This window comes from Somniosus microcephalus, chromosome 5 (genome assembly GCF_052327205.1).
Source record: "Somniosus microcephalus isolate GS21.2 chromosome 5, FLI_Smic_1.0, whole genome shotgun sequence".
Taxonomy (NCBI): domain Eukaryota; kingdom Metazoa; phylum Chordata; class Chondrichthyes; order Squaliformes; family Somniosidae; genus Somniosus; species Somniosus microcephalus.
This window is the reverse complement of record NC_140991.1, coordinates 315,816,514-315,835,999: the sequence shown is the minus strand read 5'-3', so window position 1 is coordinate 315,835,999 and position 19,486 is coordinate 315,816,514. Positions and strand designations below refer to the sequence as shown.

The 19,486-nt window shown below is 41.5% G+C and overlaps 1 protein-coding gene across 2 annotated transcripts in view; it reads right to left on the bottom strand.

Moving 5' to 3' along the window:
• The window catches only part of phlpp1 (PH domain and leucine rich repeat protein phosphatase 1), a 185,879-nt gene that overhangs the window by 3,675 nt on the left and 162,718 nt on the right, over nt 1-19,486 (bottom strand). For both annotated transcript variants that reach the window (XM_085989276.1, XM_085989277.1), the window contains exons 9-16: nt 19,170-19,265; nt 15,922-16,077; nt 14,707-14,907; nt 13,383-13,545; nt 11,463-11,593; nt 9,562-9,678; nt 8,551-8,745; nt 4,185-4,413 (exon numbers count right to left, since the gene is read on the bottom strand). In XM_085989276.1, coding sequence (XP_085845402.1) covers nt 4,185-4,413; nt 8,551-8,745; nt 9,562-9,678; nt 11,463-11,593; nt 13,383-13,545; nt 14,707-14,907; nt 15,922-16,077; nt 19,170-19,265 — 1,288 coding nt within the window. The remainder of the gene's footprint in view (nt 1-4,184; nt 4,414-8,550; nt 8,746-9,561; nt 9,679-11,462; nt 11,594-13,382; nt 13,546-14,706; nt 14,908-15,921; nt 16,078-19,169; nt 19,266-19,486) is intronic.

Here is a 19,486-nt window from a genome sequence, read left to right as displayed (position 1 = left end):
AGTTTACGTTGAGCTTCTGTGGAGCAATGCAAGAGGCCAAGGACGGTGAGATCCGAGTGGGAATGGGGCGGTGAATTAAAATGACAGGCAACCGGAAGTAAGTAAGCTCCTTTGATTCTAACTTTTACATTTTTTTAAAAACAGAGAACAAAACAAAGATTTGGGCTCTCACATGGGGAAAAGGTAAACCAAAATAAAGATGGGCAAACTTAAATTTTAAAATTTTAAAAAAAATATAGTTTCTTAAAATTTTAAATTTTTTATTAAAATGGATTAATTTGACACTGCACAAAATTAAAGTTAGTTTTTCAGGGCCCTAACCTGTGTTTAGCAGTCAATACACTTAAAACCCCAGTTACACCTAATCCGAAAGGGTCCAACTTTTAGTGGGGAATTTAACAGCGGTATTACTGCGGAGGAGATGAAGTTTGCGTCAGTTTCCCTGATCTGAGCTATTTCGCTGAATTGCCGGCTCTTTGGGGTTGGGGGCACAGCCCAGCCAGTATCCGGAGCAGTGAATGACTGACCGCAACTTCAGGATTTCCGCGTTTGACTGTGCATGCGCTACATCCTAAAGTTGCGCTCAGTTTCAAAGGTGAAATGACGGTTCACCATCATCTCGACCGCAAATTCCGGGCCAATGCCTAAACAGGAGGTAGAAGTCTCACAGCTGGAACCTTTAGGCCATCTCATACAGATTGTTTGAGAACGATTCCCTATGGATTATGTTCATGGAATCCTCCTCTGCATGCTGACCTAGTCAGAGGCCACAGCACAAAATCAACGTGTTGTCTAATCTACAATTTGCTAACCTAGGAAAACAAAATAGATAATCATCTAATACAGGCAAACATCAAAAAAAGATCCTTTTCTGCTTCCCCATGCGCTTTGAGCAACAGGAGGGTGTGTGTATTAAAGGACTCCCCAAAAGAAAAACAGGTTAAATACAAGTTACCCAGAACTTGGACTCGGAACCTGAAGCCGGTTCAGATTTTGGCATCAATAAAAATCAGTGCAGGGGAGATCACAACAGGCACATTAAGAAGCCCTCGTACTCTCGACCAGATGAGACCAACTCCAATTGGAGAATTAAAAAAAAAAAAAATTCCTCCCACCCACTTGAACTCGGTATCTCGGTGTCACTTGTTTCAGGTGGAGGGAGAGGATGCCGAGGTTTTTTTGGTGTTGTACCACCACCTGCAGTCCATCCTGCCAGGCGCTCTCAGTTGCAAGGATCATACTTCTGAAGGCATGGAAGGACACCTGCTTGCCTGTGCTCCGCTACTCGTCGAGACAGAAAGTGAGGCCCCTGGATCAGCCAAGCCACAAGTGGCATTCAGGAGAATTGAAGCTGAACGTGAACCGCTTATTTCTGGTAAAAGGAAGTATCAACAGCATCGGCACGGGCTCGATGGGCCAAATGGCCTCCTTCTGAGCTGTAACCATTCTATGATTCTATGCTGAAGTTCAGGCAGAAAACTCCCTGGCTTTTGTACTCTATTTTGATTTAATAGAGGTGTTTAAAATCATGAAGGGTTTAGTAGAGTAAATCAAGAGAAACCGTTTCCAATGGCTGAAGGGTCGATAACCAGAGGGCACAGATTTAAGGTGATTGGCAAAAGAACCAGAGGCGACATGAGGAAAAACTTTTTTACGCAACGAGTGGTTAGGATGTGGCATGCACTGCCTGATAAGGCGGTGGATAGAGTCAATAGTAGCCTTCGAAAGGGAATTGGATAAATACTTGAAGGAGAAAAACATTTCAGGGATGTGGGGAAAGAGCAGGGGAGTGGGACTAACTGGATCGCTCTTCGAAAGAGCCGGTGCAGACTGGATGGGCCGAATGGCCACCTCCTGTGCTGTACTATTCTATGGTTCTAAAACTGCTGAACTTTCACAGCATGTTCACTTGATTTGCTGTTCTAGCAGCTGCATTGAGAAAATTCATTTGGAATTGTTACAACTCTGCACGTTGATTTGGCATTTGCACTGTGTGTTAGAAGAATCTTAGTTCTTCCTCCATTCCCTTGTCAGCATCATCCTCCTTCCTAAGAATAGGAGAACCTCACTTTGCCTTTCAGCAAAAAATTCACTTGCCTTTGGTACTCAGCATTGAACCACACTAATATCTGCACTGGTATTTGGGTCAAGGATTTCTGGGGCTGGTCCTACTGGGACACTTGCTGTGGCAGCAGCTCGATTCCTATGGCTGCTAGATGTTGGGACATGCTGCCAATGGCTGAGCCCTTGAGGAGTGAAAGAGAGGGGAGAGGTTTCTTTGAAGAGAGGAGGGGAAGGGAACGAGAGAGGGGCTAGGCTTCCTTGACCTTATTTTTCCGTTTCCCATAGTTGGACTTATGTCTGGCTCCACTTGTTGGAATCAACTTTGATTGATGCCGGTCTCGGAGCTAAGATGACTACTTCACGTAGTGCAACAATTTGGCAATGCAACTTAGCACGAGCCAAGTACGGTGATGCTCTGGTCATTCAGTCAGTGCCAGTGTTGTCCATACCAATCTGGGAGCTGACCCCAAAGCGTTCTGGTACAACATGGCTTGACGCCTTCCTATTCACTTTTGGATCTAAGGTCTGGGAATGGAAGGTTGCCCTGCCATAATGGAATCGCAAATTCTCTGTCAAGGTGAACTGAGCTTGGATATGAAGGGGGCCAGTATTCCTTTCCAGTGAACGATTTGATTAATTTAAGATCATGTGCCGGATCTGGAACAGGTTTCACGCAGTGGTGGGAGATGTTGTGGCCAGGAAGGGTCCCCAACATTCGATACGAATTCTGAAACCAGGTGCAGACATTTATTGCAGGGCTGAGATCATTTGGAGTCAACCTGATCAAGGTAGGTCTGAAAAGACCAAGGCTCAAGATTGCGTTGGTAGAACAGCACACAGCTACAAGTGAAACTATATAACAGAGAAATTTGAGAATCTTCCCCTTTGCACAACCAGGAACTAAAAGGAGAGACTTAAAATTCTTAAACAGAAACGAATAAAACAACTGAACTTTCTCTGTGCTGGAGACAACAGATCTAACCAGCGGAAGAAAGAGACTGACGTCTAATGCAGGACAGGGCTAGGAGATTGTCACACAGCAGAATGAGGGCTGATAAAGAGACAGTTATCCTAGGTGATTTTTCCCTGGTGGGATGATGGCAGTTCTTATTTAACGGTGTAGGGCAAAAGAATGAGGAAGAATCGAGGTTTAAAAAGTGAAAGAACTGTAATCCAGTCCGCTACACTATCCATGGCCTCAAGCCTGCCTTTATTTTGAAATCAATTCCAAACATTTTCCCCCCCTACGTTTTTCCAGATACAATTTAATATGCCCACATTCCTCACGAGGGCAATTTTTTAAAACAATTACTTAATTGTTTCAAAGCACAAAATCAATTCCTTATTCCTTCCAATTCCAAATGGGATTAGAGGAAATCGCTCCGATACGAGAGCTATGAAAAGCACATGCATTTCTTCTAAAATCGAGTCATTTTATATGATTCTATATGTACTTCTCTCTGGGTCAGCTGAAGTGAGGGATATGATATTCAGTCTATGGTGTCCCTCACTGCACAGAAAACGGAGCCAGGCTGGAGCAGAGTAGATATGCACAGCCACAGCTGCTCAGCCTTAGAGAGGAGAGAGAATACTAATTAGTTTGCTTTCTAATTTAACGCAATAAAAAAAAAACAGAATTTATTTGTTAACTTCAAATATTAGCAATCCCACCACCCACGCTGCCAATTAAGACCCATCACTCCTTTAACAGTGGAGAGATGCAAGCTCCCTCTTTATTCATTACACAAGAGACTACTGGAGCCATTGCTCCTTTTATCACATTAAGGTGCAAAATCAGTTTTCGGAACATCATCATTTTCATGAATTATTTCCGAGTTTATAAATTGCCCTCTTGGAAGCTGCTGCATTGGGCATTTCAGCAAGACAACCAGCAGATCCTGCCATATAAAATGCATACTCTGCCAGACGCATTAAAGAATTAAAAACCTAGTCACATGAAAGTTAATTACAAGCTACAAAATGTATCAATATTAAGAATATAATCTGGAAGTAATTGAAAACTACTGAAAGGCTGTAAACAGTTTGCAGTAATTTGGCCATTTGGAAAACTGCCCGGGATGTAATTTAGCTTCACAGAACAGAGTACTGGGATATTTTACCTCGGTGATAATAGCTTTGTGCTGTTTAACCCTCTCTAATTCTTCATCGCAGCGGACAGTGTACAGCTTGGAGAGAGGCAACGGCTTGCCATCCCGGCACAGGATGGCTTGACACTTTCCCACATTGGCTGCAGTCAGCGTGAAGCAACCACTGGGATCCAGAGGATCATGTTTTATGTGGCAAAGCACAGCGGAGCCCCCCAGTTTCTGTCCGGCAGTTCCAAGTTTCCTAGAAAGAAAAAAAATAAAATCATTAACAGAACTGGACTGGATTGTTGAGGCATCAAATAGCTAAGAGGTACCAATAAAAAGTTTTCAAAAAATTAGCGTGAAAGACCCCATACATGACAAGCATAATGGATGATGCATGTTTTCTTACAAAAGAAATGCAATGTTACCACAAGCTGCAGAATAACCATGAACTTAATGTCAGTCGTGGCTCAGTGGGTAGCACTCGTGCTTCCAAGTCCCACTCCAGAGACTTGAGCACAAAAATCTTGGCCGACACTCCAATGCAGTACTGAGGGAGTGCCGCACTGTCGGAGGTGCCAACTTTCAGACGAGACGTTAAACCGAGGCCCCGTCTGCCCTCTCAGGTGGATGTAAAAGATCGCCCGGCACTATTTTGAAGAGCAGGGGAGTTCTCCCCGGTGTCCTGGGGCCAATATTTACCCCTCAATCAACATCACTAAAACAGGTGATCTGGTCATTATCACACTGCTGTTTGCGAGAGCTTGGCTGTCGTGTTTCCTACATTACAACAGTGACTACACTTCAAAAGGTACGGAATTGTCTGTAAAGCACTTTGGGATGTCCGGTGGGCGTGAAAGGCGGTATGCAAGTCTTTCTTTCTATCTGTGGAGATGAGCAGAAAAATTGTATACTAGCGTATAAAGAATGCACTTACAATTTTGCTTCAAATTGCACACAGCAAAAATCTTCCCCAATGTATATTGACAGACAAGGAAGAACTAAAGTGTCTATGAATCCTAGATACCACTGACTTGAAACATCTTCTGTGGTGAATTGTGTAGAATTATTAGGTTTCAGAATGTGTGGTACTGAGAATTTCACTAAACATGTACTGTGAAGACAATAATTGTGTTTTTTGAGTGAGAGAAATAGCTGCAGTTCTGGTCAATGTTAAAATCATGATTTAAGCAAGCAATACGATTTCTCAGTTATGAACCACAACTTCTGTCTCTCTAAATTGCCAATAATGACGTTGCGACTGTAATCCCGCTGTTGGAACATCACTGTACATTAACACAGAGCACAGCTGCCAACGCTGGTACTGACACCTGCTGAGGGTATAAATACAAACGCAGAACAAAATAAACCTTTCTTATAAAGTTCATAGTGCATAATTATACCTACTCCAGAGTGCATTCAAGACTGTAATCTAATCGAGGGATTCAAATTACTGTTACAGCAAAAATCCTTGAGCTTCGCTCTCATGGTTTATGCCATTTGAAACCCTTGATTAGATTACTTCCTTGTAATTACTTCCAGCCAAAACTGACTCTCTCTATAACCTCTTATAGAAATCCTCCTCAGCAAAAGATGTTTGCATCTCCGCGCTTTTATCTACAAACTTTCCTCCATTCTGTAGAGCTGCATAGATTAAGTTCAGGGCTGATGACAAGGACGTGTATGAAATTTAAATACAGAATTTGTTAACTCTCCCTACATTTGCCAGTTTCTTGCCTCGAACAGATGCACAGGATTTCCCTTGGAGGACAGATCAGTGTGTGGAGGTGAAATTACTGCTTTGTTCTTGCCCCCTTCAACCTGGAAGTAGATCGCCATGAGCCATGTGTTTTAACTGAAGCTTGTAATTATTTTATGAAGCTCTCAAGGTGCAACACGCAAAGTTTTCAAAACAGCGAAGGGGAACTGAAGAATACATGCTTGATCCCCAGCATGTGTTGAATTAGCTGAATTCAGCCAGTGGGAACTCCGCACCCCGGGCAAGGGGGAGATAAATCAGCCAGATAGTGACCCCTGCTGGAAAGCGTAGTTAAGAATAGGATCAGGCGTGATGCCCCTAGTAGTCAAACAGCACCCCTACACTCAGTGTCTTGGCTGCCATAGAAAGAATGGCCACTTGGGTGAGGAACTGGAGCTCTGCGGGTACCTGTGGAACTGTACCCCATTAGGAGCCAGAATCTCCAGGAAAGAGGGGAGACATTTGGTTCAAAAGAGAGAGAGCGAAGAACATCGGTTTTATTGGTCATATTCTAATCATTGTTACAATTTTCATTATAGCAGGAAAACGCGACTGAAATCTTCACAGGATCAAATAATTGTACATTCAACTCCAGTGCACCTGTAATTACTGTTAATTGTACTTAAGTGGTGTGTAAGAATAGAGAGTTAGTTGTATGCAGGTGGTGGGATTCAATTGGGGACTCCCTTGCTCTCATATATAAATGGGAGTAGGCTGGGGAAGGGTTGCAAGCTTATTGTGGCAGGAGGTGCACAGCAATGTTCCCTGTAATTTCTTTTTTGGCCCGCACTGTCCCTTTAACGGACTGCGCGGGCCATTCAAAATTCCACGCGTGCATGGTTTTTCTATTTAAAAGCTGGTTCACCGGCTGCGTGGGACCTGCAGAGTGCTGCACGGCCGCACAGTTTAAAGGGGACACTGGTGCACAGTATGTAATGCACGTCTCTGTGAATAAAGGCTTGTGAGCAAGTAAAGACTGGGCTCCAGTACTCTATCCTTCACCACCTCGCTATCTGACTTTTTACAATTACCAGCGAGTGCCCATGCCCACTGTATAGCACTCAAAACCTGGGTAGAGAACTAAAGGACAAACTCAAAGGTCAAGTTTGCCTAACCTTCCAGCTGACACACAATTTAGTACAACTATACATAGAAAGTGCATTGTTAAGACCAGAATGAAAGAACCAGAGGTTTTATGCTAGAATATTAAATATCGTCAAGAGCGCTGTTAACTAATGAGGAGTCTTATTTGCTTGAATCAGAAGAGACACTGGGACAACAGCCAGGAATACACACTCATTGTCTTTGGTTTCCATGACAACACAGGAGCAAGTGTTCAGTGCTACAGTTCGAGTACAAATGCTTATTTTCTCGAGTGTGCAATTAAAGGTTTTCATTTTTCCTCTTTAATTTTAAGCAAAGGAGTGAAGCAAGTGCTTGAGAGCTGATGAAAGCAAGGGGGGGGGGAAACAGATTCCTGCTGTATGCTATTTATAGCACAATTGTTCTTTATACACAACGCTCTTTATAGAGAACGGCGGAAATCTTTCCCACGGTTAAGGTGGCGCTGCAGTTCAAATACATATTGCCAAAGAATAGCACAATTTCATGAGTTTACACCTGCAATCGCCCTGAAAGCAGAGGTCTGGATATCAGCTGTGTCGGTGTGTGAAGAAAGGCCAAGTGTAGGTCAGGTGCCTCCCCGCGGCGAAGAGGTGGAGAGAATAATCTCCATTCCCCAGTGGCATTCCCAAGCTGCTCTGATGCATCACTTAGACAGATTTTAGTAATTACCCCAGAATAAGCACCTGCCCACCCTCTCCACCAGGTGCAAAGTGTGAGAATGTCCAATTGAAAATAATTTGCGTCACAGCTGGTCTTTGGATCCTGCTTACCTTCCATGCAAGGATATGAGTCATACACAACCTGCACCTTGCTGGTAGATGCCATATTCTTGGGCTAGGTTTCAAGGACTAGATTACGACAACAATGCACAAGAATAGCACTTTAGTCGTTGACTCAGTTCAGTTTTTGAGGTTATATTGTCCGAAGACAAATGGATGATCTTTCAGGTATCGGCCAGTACCGCGATACATTTATCGGTCAGGGTGAGAGACTGCCTCCGATTGCCCTCCTTCCTCCTGGGGGTGCAACTGCTCCCCACTGTTTGGGGCCATGGACTCAGCATGGATGATTACAGCTGAAAATGAATTATATATGACTCTGTGGCACCGCATGCAGTGAGGCACTGTACTATTTCTGTGTTGTCATCTTGAATATAAATCAACCATTTAAAAACATTGAGTGAGGAACTCAATAAGCTTCCAAACTATTTTCTTTAGCATGAAACACTTGCTCATTTACCACTAGTCAAAGTAAATTGAAAATCTGTGTTTCAAGTTTTATATATTTTCTCATTTAAAGAAAGTTGATTATAGGCACAGCCAAACAGAATATGCGTGAATGCAGCAAGACATCACGTCATTCGAGGTACCCTCTAAGCCTCTAATTGGACAACTGATACCACAGTCAACTAAATTTCTCTATTCAAATAAGATGGTATTAAATTGCAACACTATAGCTATCCAAGAACAACAGCACATTATCATGTAACAGGTTCCCAATGAATTTACTAACCTCTGCATGACCAGGAAAGTATTAGTCATGTATTCCTCATCGCTCTTCGATTTCTGCAGTTCCTCTGCCAAAACATCGCTCATGGTGCACTGCAGGAGGTAGGGCACTTCTACATTTCGATCACCATCAAATACTCCGTACAGAGCCTCTCTGTTATCACAAAAGTTATTCACCGACAAGGCTGCCACACACAACCTGGATTTGAAATAAATAAAATCAGATTACTCTGTTACCTTTCCCCACAATCTTTTCCTTAAAAAAAAAAATAATTCTCTTATTTTTCTGGTTGGCATATCTAGACTTCAAACAAGTGTTCCAAATCGCTTCACAATTAAATTTACAAGGCATGGCTTTACAAAAATAGCTGCACCGTCTCAAAATATTGGCTTGGGTCACCTTTAAAAAGTCTAAGGAACAATTTAATTGCAATGCATAAAATCTTGTTCTGAAGCCTTTGGAAGAGACCGACTATTCTACATCCCTTCAGAATAAATGCCCCAATTATTTAAAACAGCCCGTGGTTTAAAAATGACAACTACATTAGTTTTAACTTAGAGAATAGTTTATTTAGGAACTGCCATGGTCACTAAAATTCTATTATATGGCTCGAGTTCCCTTGAATATTCATATTCTGAAGCTGCTCTCATTTCTGTCTTTCTCCTTTTCAATTCTTCTGTAAACTTGCTTCAGTGGAGGATAAAGAAGCCTTTGAATTTGCAAAGATCCATTAAGACACTAGCTCTTTACTTCTGAAGACACAAGGAACTTATATAGTTGTAATGTGTCAGTTACTTTCTGCATCCCAGCAACTGCACTGACAAAGGAAAGAATCTTCTGCAAAGATCAGACCAGATCACAACAGACAGACCTAGCTTCCAGGATTGGTTTCTTCAGTAACTTCCAAACTGCTTTTTAACTGATTTTCACATGAGAACCTCTCGGACCAGATGAAGAACGCGCTTTACATAGCACCGATTACTTTTTGCTGCAATCACCACAACACAAACATACCTGTTTTTCACTCCAGAGGCTTCTGTATATCCGTGACTCCACACAGCCGGTGCACCCGGAGCCTCACCGACTGTAAAAGATGTAGAGGACTGATCTATCTTGAAACAACGGATGTTACTGGGATGAATAAAGGGAAAAAGGTGGGGGGGGGGGGGGTGGTTTGAGGGGAGAGAAAAAAACCAAATCAATTAGACCACTTTATATATTTAAAAAGACATTGTGCAGTATAAAAAATGTTTTTATCAAGCATTTCAAACTATTTGATTTAAAAAAAAACTGCATCCATACTTCCAGTGGAAGCATTTTATGAGCAGAATTTTGAAAGAGGTTTCTTAATAAGCACAATGATGACAAAGTTAATATAGAAATTCTACAGAACCTGGCACACAAGGATCAAATCACCCGAACTCTTCTACTTTATACCATCTGGCTTAATGATAGTTCACCGTATGCAATGTTTTTTAGGGCTTCAACTTTACAATAGAGAGGTAGCTCCCAATCATTTATTTATAGAAACATAGAAGATAGGAGCAGGAGTAGGCCATTCGGCCCCTCGAGCCTGCTCCGCCATTCAATGCGATCATGGCTGATCGTCCAAATTCAGTACCCTGTCCCTGCCGTCTCTCCATATCCCTTTCGCCTTAAGAAATATATCCAACTCCTTCTTGAATATATTTAATGAATTGGCCTCTACTGCCTTCTGTGGTCGAGAATTCCACAGGTTCACCACTCTCTGGGTGAAGAAATTCCTCCTCATCTCAGTCCTAAATGGCATACCCCTTATCCTTAGACTGTGACCCCTGGTTCTGGACTCCCCGACCATTGGGAACATCCTTCCTGCATCTAGTCTGTCTAGTCCTGTTAGAATTTTATAGTTTATACAAGAGAGTTGCAGAATTAAATAATTTTCAGCAGACATCAAGCAGTCGAATGAGCCAGTCAGCCTTATTGATCTATCGATTTAGCGTGCAAGGCAAGTGCCTTGCTTTCCAACCATTTATACCAGATCTGAAGTTTCCTTTGTCGCAGTGACTATCACAATTTTGTGCAGATTTAAAAAAAAAAATGAATAAAGGTCATTATTCAGGTGAATTTTAAAAAATGCAATTTAATTTTTTTTTAGTCAACTATGATGACATCTCTTGCTCCAATTTGATACTGCAAAAGCAATTCAGCATTTAAAATGGGTAAAAAAAATGTAAGAACCCAGCTGTCAGCTGTGGCTCAGTTGGTAGCACCCTCGCCTTGGGGACAGAAGGTTGTGGTTTCCAAACATTTTAATTCTGGAGCACAAAAATCTAGGCTGACACTCCAGTACCGTACTGAGGGAGTGCTGCACTGCCAGAGGTGCCGCCTTTGGGATTAGACATAAAACCGAGGCCTCGTCTGCTCTCAGGTGGACGCAAAAAAAATCGCATGGCATTATTTCACCGTTATCCCCGGTGTGCTGGCCAATAATTATCCCTCAATCGACATCATTAAAACAGATGATCTGGTCATCATCACATTGCTGTGGGAGCTTGCTGTGCACAAATTGGCTGCCGCGTTTCCTACACTGCAATAGTGACTACACTTCAAAAAGTACTTCATGGGCTGTAAAGCACTTTGGGACGTCCGGTGGTCGTGAAATGCACTGTACAAATGCAAGTCTGTCTGTCTGTCTTGTCCGCTAATTGCATGAAGTTCTGTAAAGTTAATTAGTTCACCTTCAATGCAAGCATCCGACATATATATTTTTTTCAGTCAAGCATTCGGTCCTGGGAAAATACATTCTTTTTCTCATGCTTCAGTGAGAATAAGTCATTTAAACGCTCAGTGAAATCTAAAGTTCAAAGACAGCATTCGCCACAGGCCACAGAACGAGACTGATTGCTGACACAATATTAAACAGGAATGCTTACTTCAGCAGCTCCAGAGTTTTGTGATCCAGGACCAGCCTGGGGTTTCCAGTCAGGTCTAGTTCCTGCAGTTTCAGCGGCAGATTTTCAGGCAATGTGATCTCGTTCAGCTCATTACAGCTCAGGTCAACGCACTGCAGAAAGAAGTACACAGGCAATGAGTTTGGCTGGATTCCAGTTCATCAGCCTCCTGCTTCCCATACTTACTGAGTTATGCAAGATTCCGTTAGCTACTGCCTAGGCAAGAATCCAGGAGATTTATGAATTGTACTCTTGCACAAATTGAATGCAGCTAAGCTTTCTTTCCCTCTTCTTTTTTCTTCCCATTGTGCAAATGGGGCAACAACTTTAATTCTGGTTGAACAGACTGGTAAAATGCCATTTATCACAAAAAAGGGAGAGGAGAGAGCAGCACATTTCTGAGTTAAAGCTTTTAATTGTACATGCCAATCCCCTCAGTGGAACTAACTGGTTTTGACCTAGTTTCTGAGCATTGTCTTACCATGACAGTTGTACAGAAAATTCCGACTACTCTGCAGCTACAAAGTCCTGATCCCATGATTTACAGAATGAATCATACTTCTCGTTTCCAGTTTGTGGAATTAGACAAGAGGCCTTGTAAAGTTAAAATATAGAAATCACACAGTTTAAAAAAAAATTAATTCCGTTACAAAGAAATCCAAAATGAACTTGACCCTTCATTTAATTCTCCCAAGTGACAAATTTGTTTTGTATAAAAAGGATATCCGATTCAAATGAAACATGGACTGGATGGTCTTCCTGGCAGCTACTAAAGAATAATGTTCTTCTAACAGCTGGTTTTATTTCATTTGAAATATGCAAATCTCTGTGTCTAATCCTATGAGTGACCTACATCAGCATCAACTACAGTTATTATTGTTGGATGCAGAGATTACAGAGATATAAAAAGTGAGGGCTTCTTTGAAATTAAGAATATCCAACTCCATTCAGATTCTTTTAGAAACGCCATACATCAAAAAAAAAACATTTAAGCAAACTTGCTCAGATAAAACTCACAATCTCTGATGGCAATGGAGGTTAAGAATTGATTTTTTAAATCTATACCTCTTAACGCTAGTCCATAGTCAATTCATTACGCTGAGGTGCCACAACATAATCCAGGCTCAATATTTCAAATCTGTGTTGACAGATTGAATTGAACTGCCCAAATTATACTCTCAATGTAGCAGACATTATTACTTTTTCTATGCATGTACACACACGGGTAAGAATATTTTTTTCTCATTTTCCTGTCTAAATTGAAACAGCGACAAAAGAAAACGGCAAATATAAGAGAGAAGCAGGGTATGAAACCAGGTGGGATTAGGTCGTTCCTGGAGGCTGGGGCACGAGAGACGTTTAGGGTCAGGAAAATTGCTGTAGCAACGGGTTCAAATACCATTGGTTATTACCACTTGAACAATTAGGTAGTTAGGATTAAGAAGGGAAGTCATTCAGGGGTAATGGAACTAGTTACCAGGGAAGGCCACTAATGCAGACAGTATACACAGGCTCAACGTACAATTGGAAGTGTTTCTGGAGAAAGGATGGAAGGATATGTTGAGAAGGAAGGTAAAGTTGGGTTGAGTCAATAAAAAGGGATAGGCTTGTTGGGCTTAAATCACAATTTTCCCCTGTTATAATGCCATAAACCAGAGTTAGCACCATAGAATTCGCACAATAATGAACATATAAATCATCCAAAATAATTTTTGGATAATGTCAGCTTTTCTCTGACCTCTACAAATACAGAACGATCCATGGTGTTAGGTATACTAGCCCTAAAAGTTTTCTAGGAAACAGCGGATAAGTAAATCAGTATTTTCATTGCTGCTTTAGTTATAGTTATAATGACATTTGTTTTGCTCTGCAGATAAAGGGGGTTGAGGAATATTTTCTTGCCTTAATTTCAGAGAGTTGCATCACTTCAGGGAAGACTTCAATGCAGTTGGAATGTGCAATAACAGTGTGCATCCGCCTGCAATTCATAATGGTGGTTGGAATGGCTTTCAGTTTGTTCCCACTTAGATCAATTTCTTCCAATTCTTCAAGTTTTGCCATTTTACTGCAAAAAAGGGTGAGAAATATTTATATAAACTTCAGCTCTTATATTGAGAGGAAAAGCACGTATCTTACTTACAATTAGCAGTCTGCTCTCTGACCTGAAATAGGAGGATTATCAGAAACACTGCTCCTACATCAGTGATCAGACAGCAATGGATTAAAAGCTGTGTGAATAAAACGCACTTGGGGAAGCTACAACAACAACAACTTGTATTTATATAGCGCCTTTAACATAGAAAAACATTCCAAGGTGCTTCACAGGAGTGTTATGAAACAAAATTTGAGACCGAATCACATAAGGAGAAATTAGGGCAGATGACCAAAAGCAAGAGGTAGGTTTTAAGGAGCGCCTTAAAAGGAGAAAAGAGAGGTAGAGACCCTTAAGCAGGGAATTCCAGAGTTTAGGGCCTTGGTAGCTGAAGGCACGGCCGCCAATGGTTGAGCGATTAAAATCAGGGATGCTCAAGAGGTCAGAATTAGAGCAGCACAGATATCTCGGGGGGGGGGTTGTGGGGTTACAGAGATAGGGAGGGGCAAGGCCATGGAGGGATTTGAAAACAAGAAGCAGGACAAGTGTAGGTGCTGTTCATCTCCAAGGGGGCTGGGGGACAGTGGAATTCATACTCACCCTCCCTAAATCACTGCCCCAAACCCACATTTGCTTTGGTCAAACAAGTAACTATTGCGAGGCAGTTCACAGCACATGACTGGGACAGTGAAAAAACAAACTTTCATTGGCTGCATGGTTTAAATGAACCTGTTAATGTCCAGAAGTTTATCTTTGAAACACTAATCAGCTTTGTTATATTAACATAGAGTTGCTGTTTATTCAGCAGGTAGGAGATAGACAAATGCGTGCAGAGCAAATGGCTCTCTCATTAACAGAAGATGTACCGTCCGCCCATCCATTACCTCTAGCATCACTCACATTATTGTGAGGCATAATGTCAAACTACCCTCTTGTTTACTCCAGTCATTCATTGTGTTCAAGTGAAAATCATTGTCGTCCATAACTTGATGCAACAATATTTTACCAAAGCCTTAGATATGTCCATAAAACAACTACCGCTTTCTCGAACACAACTCTCAAAGGATAGAATCACACAGAGAGGGGTTTTCCGTATTTGTGTTGTTTGGCAAGGGGATGGCTGGGCAATCTCACCTGGCTGGAAAGCTCTGGAGTCGGTTGTAGGCGAGATGCAGGACCTTAAGACAAGTGTGACCTGTGAGTAATGGCACACATTTATCGGTGAGATAATTATTTGTTAGGTACAGCTCCTGTAACATGCTGTGACTTTCCTCAGACAGGCAGGAGGGAGGCAGGATCTCCAGTTTATTTGCTGAAGCATTGAGACACCGCAAACTGTTGGGAGAGAAAAAAAAAAATGTTTCCAATTAATCATCAAATTTTAATGTTTTAAAAATTTTGTAAAATTGTATCTTTTAACCAACGCTTAGTGCTTCAGCGGGTCACTGAATATATAAACACTGAACAGTCAACTGATTGACCTAACTGCAACACTGACCTATTTACAATACTAAGGTAACAATGAATATCAGCATTTTTTATAATGGCTTTTTAAAATAATTTTTGGATACTCATTTCTCTACAGTTGAGAGAGTGGTGGACAATACTGGTCGTCTGTAATGTAATTAGTAGTACGAGGTCTTAAATATTCAGGTCTTGGGATTAGTTTCAAGCTATCATTTGGAATTACAGAAGAATTTACAGTGACTACACTTCAAAAAGTACTTCATTGGTTGTAAAGCGCTTTGGGACGTCTGGTGGTCGTGAAAGGTGCGATATAAATGCAAGTCTTTCTTTCTTAAATAACAACAGAAAATGCTGGAAAAACTCAGCAGGCCAGGCAACATCCGTGGAGAGAAATTAGAGTCGACGTTTCGGGTCTAACCCTTTTTCAAAACTGGAAAGGAAATGAAATAGATCGAAAGGCAGGGCTGCGAGAGAACAAAAGAAGTGAAGAGACATTATGAGGTATTCAAAACGAGACGAGATGGTGATAGGACGAGTGGAGACAAAAGACGGCTCTAGATTAGGTGTGAAATGTTCTGGCAGAATGAGAGACAGCTGCCATGTGGGAGAGAGAAAAAAGGAAAGGGGGGGTGGGAAAACCCAAAACTTTCTTACGTGTGCTCAAGTCTCGAGTGGGGCTTGAACCTACAACCTTCTGACTTGAAGGCAAGAGTGCTACCGCTGCTCCAAGACCGATGCTCAAAAATACTTCAGGATTCAGCTTCTGATCAATGTTTTGTTACTGCTAAATGCACAAGTCAGTTCTCAGGGATACTAGCCTCCTGAAAATTGTCAGATACAATAAAGTACAAGAATAATTTGTGGTAGTTTAGTATTTGTTACCAGTCAGCTTTTAGGAAAAGGTTCGAGGGCAACTCAGTTAGGTGGTTGTGCTGGATGTCAAGAACCTCTGCTTGTGTCCGCTCAAATCGTTCTGGAAGTCTCCGGAGCTGGTTGTGACCTGCCAGCAGTTTGCGTAAACTACTACTGCAGAACAACCTGACAAAGCAAACACACAATATTGAGCATCCTGAAAATATCGAGTTCAATGCTTCTCATCAACTCTGTCAAAAGCAGTCAAGGAAATACACAAACTATAGGTACAGCAAAACCCAACATATGCAAAAGGCAATGAATGTGAACCCTTGGTTCTTTTGTCCTGATCAATTACATCTGCAATAGCACAATTACTGAATTAGCACTATTTCATTAAGTGGGCTGCAAAAATAAAAAAGTCATTCAAAGGAACTGCAAATAACATTTTATACAATAATGCACAAAAAGCATGTGTTTCTGGAATTTCTATACCCTGTCCTGGCAAAACTATCTCTAAGAAAATTGAAGTGCCCTCTGTTGAGCAATCTCATTGGCTAGTCTTATGAACTTTCAAATCTTTGTGACTCCTTTGAGCAAAGCTAATTGCCCTATAGTGATCATATGACTGTTTTGTGTCATTTTCTAGTAACCTCATTGATTGCAGCTGATCATGCAACCAGCCAGATTGTTGTATTTACTGACAGGACTCTGAACCAATGCCAGTAAAGGCATGCCTACGGTGGATGGCACTTGGCAGCTTTCTGTACGGTCTGTGGTAACCATGATTGCTTCTGTGGTAACCACTTCTTCTTGGTTTTTTTTTGGCACACTCATTGGCCAGTGGGAACAATATAAATGAAAAATCACATCCATCATTGATCTGTGCTAACGACTGCTCATCGATTTCTTGAACAATCAAGAATATCACAATAACATAATGACATTGCACAGCAGTTTCAACTTTTAAGGGCAATAAAAAAAGGAAATTCCTTTCAACAATGTATTACTGGGGGCCATAAAAAGATGATAAATTGGGACGGGAATGTTCAATATTATCTTCTCATTGATGTTTCAACGTGCTGCTCTACTGCACCACTGTTTATAAAAATAAATACATCAAATTTACAGCGATAAGATATGAAAAGGCTTTTCAAGGTGAAGTTTCTATTAAAAAATCCACAACCTAGTAAAACAAGTTATTTTCTATTGCAGTTTTCCTACACAGCATGCAGTTTAAATGGAGGGGACAGCAGTAGGATTAAATATACATTGCTGTGCCACAATTGATCAAAGAAATCAAGCATCAAAAAGAGTTAATCCTAAATACATGGATGTGGTTTCAGTGAAAGTTGGTCATGTTTCATCCCTACAGGAAGTTGATGATCAATTTATAAAAATTGAAGATTGCAGAGCATCTGCCACCTGGTTCCCACTCTGGTGATCAGGTCGTTAAATCTCTTGGATCAACCCCTCTTGGTTTAACCTCTGCCCTTTCAACCATTCTCCGCTTGCAAACATCTCCTTGAGATCTCCTACATCTGTCTGACTGTCCAATCAGATTAGAACTTTACTAACCATGAGCTAGTCAGTGGAATTTAATAGATCACCAGGTCAACGGCATGAAGCATACTGATTAGTAACTAAATAATACAACATGAAATTGCCTCAGCCTTCTCTGATCTCTCCTTTCTTCTCCTAAACCCCCAGCTCTCTGCTCTGCCCTATTCCCAATTGAACTCCCAAATCCTATTTAGCAGTTTCTCCCCAGCTACCACCTCACTGAACTCATCTCGTCTAATGAAGCCAATCACCTGTTCCCTTAATCCCATACCAGATCAACTTGGCCTACTCAGCAACATGCCCACTGATGTATTCAACCTGCCTGCGTCCTCACAAAACTGCCGCTATTACTATCCCACTTCAAAAAAAACCCACGCTCTACCTTTACCCCTCTCCAATTGTCACCCTTGCAACAATGCTCCTATTTTTAAAATCGCCAAAACTTCAATCTGGCTTCCATCTGACCAAATGTCACAAACAACATCTTGTGCAACTGCGAGCATGGGTTACTGTCACTCCTTATCCTCCCTGATCTCTGTTACTTAAAAAAAAGTATTGACCACTCCATCCTCCTGCGATGTCTCTACTCGACAGTTCATCTCCGTGGCCCTACTCTCTCTTGGTTCCACTCATACCTGTCACAACGAAAACATAACATCCCATCCAGTGGTTTTGCCTTGCATGCCCACATAGTCACCTCCCGTGTACCCCAAGGCACCATCCTTGGTCCCCTCCTCTATCATTTATTCCGCTTATACATGTATGCCTATGGAGACCCTACTTTACCACTCTGCCTCTTCTATTGAAAAGGTCATTACTACACTGACTGCCTGATATTGCGCATGGATGTCTGGAAATTTCCTCCAGTTTTAATATCCCCAAAACATCAGCCACCTTCTTAGTTTTCGCCAGCATCTACATGCCTCTAGCCTTGACTTCAGGAACTTGTCCAGTAGTCACCTCACGCCAAGAGGTGCGGAACATTGGTCCCAAGCAGAGATTCTTTCCCTGCATCTGCTCCATGACCAAGACCACCTCCTTTCCACCTTCGTAACATGGCCTGTCTGTCACCAATACCTCTCTCCATTACTACTGAAATCCTAATCCAAGCTTTTATCATCTATGATGAATGAACTTTAATTTAAATATGCCTTGCACGTCCTTAGGAAATTCTAAAGGACTTTACAACCAATGGATTTACTCTTATAGTGCAAGTTCATTCACCATGGCATAAATAACTTGGCCCAAACATAAAATGCCATCCCATTTTTAATTTTTTTAAATACACAGTATGCAGAAAATAGTTAGTCCATGGTCACATTTCACCCAGGCAGCAGGACATTTCAGTAGTCAAATCACTGGGCATTATATATTTTTGTTTCAAGTTTTTGGTTTACTGACATAACTGATCAAATAGTTAGATAGGTTGCTGCGGAAGAATGAATAATTCAACTGTGTATTTTTTTAAACCAGCAGTTTAAAGAAATCTCAATCCAAGCATAACATTTATTGACTAGCCAGTGACAGGTTCTTAAGTAATAACAGAAAATGCTGGAAACACTCAGCAGGCCAGGTAGCATCCGTGGAGAGAGAAACAGAGTTAACGTTTCAGGTCTGGGACCCTTCGTCAGGTTCTTAAGGGTCCATCTATATATTGTTAAGTTCTTGTTGCCGAATTTTCCCTTGGCAGTTGCCATACAAGAACCAATACTTACTTTGCAGGTAGCTCACAGATCTGATTGTGGCTGATGTCCAAGACCTCGAGTTTTTTACCATCACACACCCATTCAGGTAAGCTATCCAGTCTGTTTCTGCACAAGCAAAGCAATGCAAATACAGTAAGTAACAAATGATTAAAAACTGACATTTATACATTCAATAATGCCTCACTTGTAACTGTTGTTACTTTTTGACAGCGCTCCAGTTTCCTTTGAAACTCTGAGTGCCACTGTGCAAGTGTAATGGTCTAAACCCACTCGTGCACAGTTGCACTCAGAGTTTTGAAGGCAACCAGAACACTTCTGTCTGAACA